General features: G+C 44.4%; 1 protein-coding gene across 3 annotated transcripts in view; it reads right to left on the bottom strand.

Moving 5' to 3' along the window:
• Positions 1-4,639: 4,639 nt before the first annotated feature.
• The window catches only part of LOC142771403 (uncharacterized), a 65,204-nt gene continuing 63,843 nt past the window's right edge, over positions 4,640-6,000 (bottom strand). For all 3 annotated transcript variants that reach the window (XM_075872881.1, XM_075872883.1, XM_075872882.1), the window contains one exon: positions 4,640-4,811. In XM_075872881.1, coding sequence (XP_075728996.1) covers positions 4,654-4,811 — 158 coding nt within the window. In that variant the 3' untranslated portion in view covers positions 4,640-4,653. The remainder of the gene's footprint in view (positions 4,812-6,000) is intronic.

The raw sequence follows: 6,000 nt of genomic DNA, 5'->3' as shown, positions 1-6,000 counted from the left end.
AGCATGACGAAAACAATGACTGATGATGCCTCTTTTCACTAGTTTGGAGTGAGCTGATTGGTAAGGAAGGACCGGTTTGTTCATACGTGGTTGGTAAGCCCAACATATGCGGTTAGGATGAAAGGTTAAGAGGACATCGAGGAATTTTATGGCATTGCTTTCAGGCAGTTCGTGTGTGAGAGTCAAGGGTTTAAAACACTCAGAAAAATGTGAAATTATTTTTGCCACACCTGCCTCATCCGCTACCGTGTCGTTAGATAATAAAACAAGATAGTCATCGACATACCGGAACACTTTTTTTTATCTTCAAATTATCAAGACGTAGGTAAATTGATCTGTCAATTCTACTTAAAAATATGTCGCTTAAAGTAGGCGCAATGCAGGACCCGATACAGATTCCGTCCTTTTGAATAAAAGGCTTGTCATCCCATGAAATGTAGGTCGTCTTGAGGTAAAATGATAAAAGTTCTAAAAACCGACTGACAGGAACACCACACTCGGTTTGAAATCTAACAGAGCCAAACAAATCAATGCACTCTTCAACCGCAGGAAGCAACTGATCATGGGGAATAAAATAATACAAATCAGTCACGTCGACTGAAAAACCATAAACATGCTCAACGACACAAGTTCTCACATAATCTATGACTTGATCAGAACTTTTTACTATGAAAGGATCATCAACGTGAAGCCGGTTCAACTTTTCTTGCAAAAAGGTAGCAATCGATTTTTGCCATGTATCACATTTTGAAACAATTACCCTAAAAGGCATATTACTCTTGTGAGTCTTTGCATTAAAAAACACTTTTAAAAAGTCATGCTTACTATTTGTGATGCCACTGACAACTCGAGAAAGGTTTAGGTCTTTGCATAGCTTTTTTGCTACCGATTCAACTTTTTTAATGCGGAAGTCCTCGCGAGAGGAGAAAACAGAGCTTACGGCAGTGTGAGCCTTAGAATATAGTGGAATTAGCGCATTGCGACAAATCATCCGCAATTTCAACCTCAGGGATGCGTGGGTCGACACTCACGGGAATGACTTCGTTGCAACCTGGCAACGGGGTTCCAACATGACCAAGCTAGATCGTTACTCTTTTCCTGAAGTGCTAGACAAACATGTCCGAAGCTGCGAAGTCCTACAATTCCCACCGGACGCTCCATGCATTCAGACCACTTTTCAGTGTCTATAAAACTTTTCTTTGAACAGTCCACTACCTTTAGAAACTGTTGGAAAATGAACATCACACTCGTGCACGACCCGGAAAGCGTAGCATTACTGCGCAATGCACGAGAGCAAGCGTGTGATAGGCCGCTTGAACCCCGCCGCTGGGACGCATTGAAACACAGTTGGCGCGCCGAGCTTATCAACGCGGGGCGCGAAAGGAAATCGCGCCTGACGACAGAGATAAACGACACGCTACGGAAAGCGCGCATTGTACGCAGAGGCAAGACGCTGATGTTCGCAATGCACAACTATCTCGATCAGTTGAAGGCGCGGTACGAACTTTTGCTACGTCTTAGTTCGCGAACGGTTGCACAGTCTTTTATCAACGGACGACCGGTTTCAGATCCAGCGGTTCTTCGAAGTGTTCGCAACAGCTCCTTGGGTGAACAAATGCATGTTCCTATCGTTCAGTTGCCGAACGGTGAACAGTCTACACGAGCAGAAGACATAATGAGGGTCTTTGAAACACAATTTTCGAATCTTTGCAGGGCGACGAACGCGAGCGACGTGAACTACGCCACCATAGTTAACGAGTTTTTTTTTCGGGAATTTCCCGCGTACCGGAGGAGCTCCGCGATGGTCTGCGCAGCCCAGTGACTCTGGATGATGTACGCTTTGTGCTTCAGCACATGAACGCAACCGCCGCCGCCGGCCCTGACGGGATACGTTTGAGTTTCTAGAAAACTTTCCTTGGAACAATAAAAGTCCACCTCTTGACGATGCTAAATAGGCTTCTTGCTGACGGAATCAGACCGAATACGTTTCGAGAGAGCAGAGTTATACTCTTACTTAAAAGCGAGGGAGAGCAGTCTGATCCAAAAGCGCGGAGGTCCATTTCCCTACTTAACTTGGATTATAAGATATTGACAGCCTTCCTTGCAAACCGCATAACTACCATTTTACCGGAAATAGTAAGCGACATACAAACATGCTGTGTCCCTGGTCGTACGATCTATTCCTCGCTTTCGCTGACTCGCGATCTTCTCACGTAGGCTACAAGAACACAAATATCTGGCATTTTTGTTTCTGTGGATCAAGAAAAAGCTTTTGATCGCGTAGAATGGAACTATCTCTTCGATGCTTGAGTGTTATGGCTTCCCGGCGCATTTAACCGACATCCTCCACTTACTCTACACAGACTTAGAAACGTCATTAGTAGTGAATGGCTATACATATGAACCTATTGCAGTAAGTAGAGGCATTCGACAAGGCTGTCTTCTCTCCGCAATCCTCTTTGTATTATGCATAGATCGATTATTGAAGCAAATCTAGAACTGCACTTCAATACGCGGTTTTCCTCTTCCAGGCTTGGGCGAAGTGAAAGTAGCGGCATACGCCGATGACATCTCGCTGTTTATTTGGAACATAGATAGCTACAAAGCCTTTCTGCGAATATTCCACACGTATAGTTACCTGTCGGGAGCACGTCTTAATCTTGGAAAAAGCAAGGCATTGCGCTTTGGAATGCCCATTGAAGAGTTCCCTGATGGCGCCCAAATCGTCCAAGGCGTTAGTCTTAAGTGTAACTTTCCTCTCGACTGGCGAGGTAGCCCGCACCACATGGAAAGAAATCCGACACAAAGTGGACGGACGCATTGAAGTTGCCAGAACGTTCCAACTACCTTTTACTGAAAGAGCTTATGTAATTAAATCCAGCATAACAGCGCCACTGTTTTAAGTAGCCAGAATTGCTCGACCACCTCGTCAGGTTCTGCTGAGAGTAGCTACTGCGTGCGGCTTTTTTTTGGAATGGCCACACCAAAGCTGTTGCCAGAGTCTTGGTCCACCTTTCAGTAAATTGGGGAAGGCTCAGTGTACCCAACCTTGATGTAATGTGCCACATGTTGTCTCTCAAAAACACCTCTGCACTCTTAGAGAACTCATCGTATCGAGGCAGGCAACTCTTAGTGTATCTGCTAGGAACCTCTAGAAGATTTTTCGGTGTAGCAAACGACACGGGACCAGCTGCCAAACAGCCCCCGGCGTATTACACACATGTTATAAAATCTTTGCAACAATGGCGAAACGACTTTCCTGTTCAAAAACTTATGGAAATGTCCCGCACCGACATGAGTGAATTAATATCATTTAAAAGCCTATCTGAAGAACAACGCCGAAAATGCCGGGTGAAAAGACGTTGGACTTTTACAAACACGTCTCTCTGCTTTGATGTCCGAGACCTAAACTGGCTTTGGGAATGGGAGGCATTACTGACAGCCAGCCGCCTTGCGGCGTAGGGCATGGCGCCCTCCGCCACATGTCCTGCAATGTGGTCGCGTCGAAACACTGAACCATGTCTTCCATGAATGTATTGTAGCACGCAGCTTTTGGCACATGGTTACGAAAATGTTCCAAACAAGTACGCAGTGGAAGTCTAGCCACATGGATAATTTTGTCGTACTTTTAATGGCTATTGGAGCCTTCGTCTCATAGAAACGAAGGGGCTGGCCCGTCTGAGGGGACGCCCACAGAGAGCTGTTTCCCCTACTACATCGGCTAAGAAACATAATGCTTATTTATCTTAACACAGAATTAGTCGTGCTGGTCGAGGTTTTCCTCCGACGTTGGTCTACGCGATTCATTATCGTGAAAAACAACAGTTTTCATGCCTTTCCTCCTCTATTGAGGAGGTGGGCTAGAGCTTGTACCACTGTGACATTACAGTGTGTATTTTTCTTTTCTTCCTTAAAAACATGTCCTTTTGTGCAGTATTGTTCTTGAGCGCGAGAGCCTCACAGGTGATGCAACACATCACCCTTCACTGTGAATGACCTCCCCTTGTTTGTTCATATAGCCTTACTGTTTTTTTAAGTTTAATCATCTCGATGGCAAGAATGCCCTGTCTTTGTTGAACAATTGTTGCATAGTACGTCACTGTATACGCTATAAGTTCTTTCGCTGTATATAACAGCTTGCAATGTACATACGCATTTTTCACCATTGTCCATTTTTGTGCGTACACATAGGCTGTGTATGATATATCAGGAAATAAATTTCTCTTAAACCAAGACTGCTACTGTAATTGGACTTTCCGTTTACCGAGCACAGGTTTGCCCAAATAAACAGATAAATTCGAACGCAAAGTCTCCTGTCTTCGGCCACGTCACAACCCCGTGACACTATCTTCTTTATTCAGCCAAGGCCTACATATTTATCATCCGTGCAACCACTGTCCACTAATAAGCATGTGGTTATTTAGATGACCATTGTTTATAGTAACTAATGTACCGAGCAAGCTAGGTGTTTTCCTTTACCTTCGTTTCAAAAACGCCACTAAAGCTGTCATATTTTCATTTTTTTACGGCAATGTGATGAAATGACGCACGAAACTCCCCTAAAATAATTCACATTATCAGTATGGACAATGCCAGGATCTTTTACATAAGCTTTGCAGAAAAGAAAACACACAGGAAAAAAGTTTCATACTTTTACTCCCCTTGCTTAAGTAGCCGCTGGCAGTCAGGCTTGTACACGTACATAGGGCGTTGGTGTCCGATGACACGTTGAAAGTAATTTTGACAGTTTTGAAGGGGTCTTCTAAAAAGAGAAGAATTTCTCATACGTAGATCAAAGTAGACGAAGTCCCCTAGAAAAAAATTAAAAGATTAAGTCAGAAACGCAAGATGAATTAAAGTCTGAAATCATTCGAGTATATGTGTTGAATCAAATTTCATGTAGCATACATCGAAAAAATAGTGCTTTCACTACCAGTTCTCACATTGCACTGCCTTCGTGAGATACAGATCAGAGTACTCTGAACGCTGGCGTAAGCTACAGAAGGTGTAGTAGTCAAAGCATTTAGCGTGGGGTGACAATCATTCGTGGCACGTGACTTATACAGCATCGTCCTATGTGTGGCCTCAAAAATTATTCGTGCAATTACTGTAAAGTTACCTGCGACCTGACTGATGGCGCAACGCCGAAACCGGTGAAATTGCGAAAGCATTTATAATTGGGCGACTTGGTGTTTACTTGGTGTAGATGACTGAGAGGCAAAAATATTTTCTTTAAACCAGAGGGCCAGAAATGATTGGCGCTGCTTTTCTTTCTATACTGCTTCCTCATTCCACGAAATGTTGTTTGCGCCTCAGTCATCTGCATCAACTATTAGAATTAGACAATTTTAGTTGGCTTGTTTATATGGTGTGAAAGTGACGGCCCGAGATTAGAAGCTTGGGATCAGTGCGGCCGAGAGCAATTGAAGCGGTTTTCCGCATTCCCGGTTGTGTTAGAGCTATCACGAGACCACGTAGCCAGTCGTACTTCGTAGTCAGTGCGAAAGGTACTGGGATCAATACCCCGCACCTCCACCACCTATGACGAGAGCTTTATTCGAGGCGAGCTCGAGCTTGCACACACTGATGATGATATCTACAGATGAGCAAATTATAGAAATGATGATAACACGTCCAATTGATAAAGAAGAGTCGGTGACTGCGCTCACAGTATGCCTATGATCCAGGAGGAGGCGCGCGCACCGCAGAGCAGGAGGAAGCATGACTATCGTGATGACGTGCCTTTTCTGCAGCGAGAGGATGTGGTGTAGGTAGAAACCAACAGGGCGTCGCGGTTTCATCTAGTACTTGCATTATGATAATAGGCGGGTGAAAGGTTAGTTTGTGAAGAGAAAGTGTCCGTTGGAATTTTCTGGAATGTTACTCCATGATCCAGGACACCACCAATGCTGGCAGGCGGGAGAAAGTTGTTGCATCTGTAATCAATGGCATTAACCAACTGTTTCATATGATAGCCTGTGTGCACTTTTTCTTGCACCC

Source organism: Rhipicephalus microplus, chromosome 9 (genome assembly GCF_043290135.1).
Source record: "Rhipicephalus microplus isolate Deutch F79 chromosome 9, USDA_Rmic, whole genome shotgun sequence".
Lineage (NCBI taxonomy): Eukaryota > Metazoa > Arthropoda > Arachnida > Ixodida > Ixodidae > Rhipicephalus > Rhipicephalus microplus.
The sequence above is the reverse complement of the archived record's forward strand: the minus strand, read 5'-3'. Positions and strand labels throughout refer to the sequence as shown.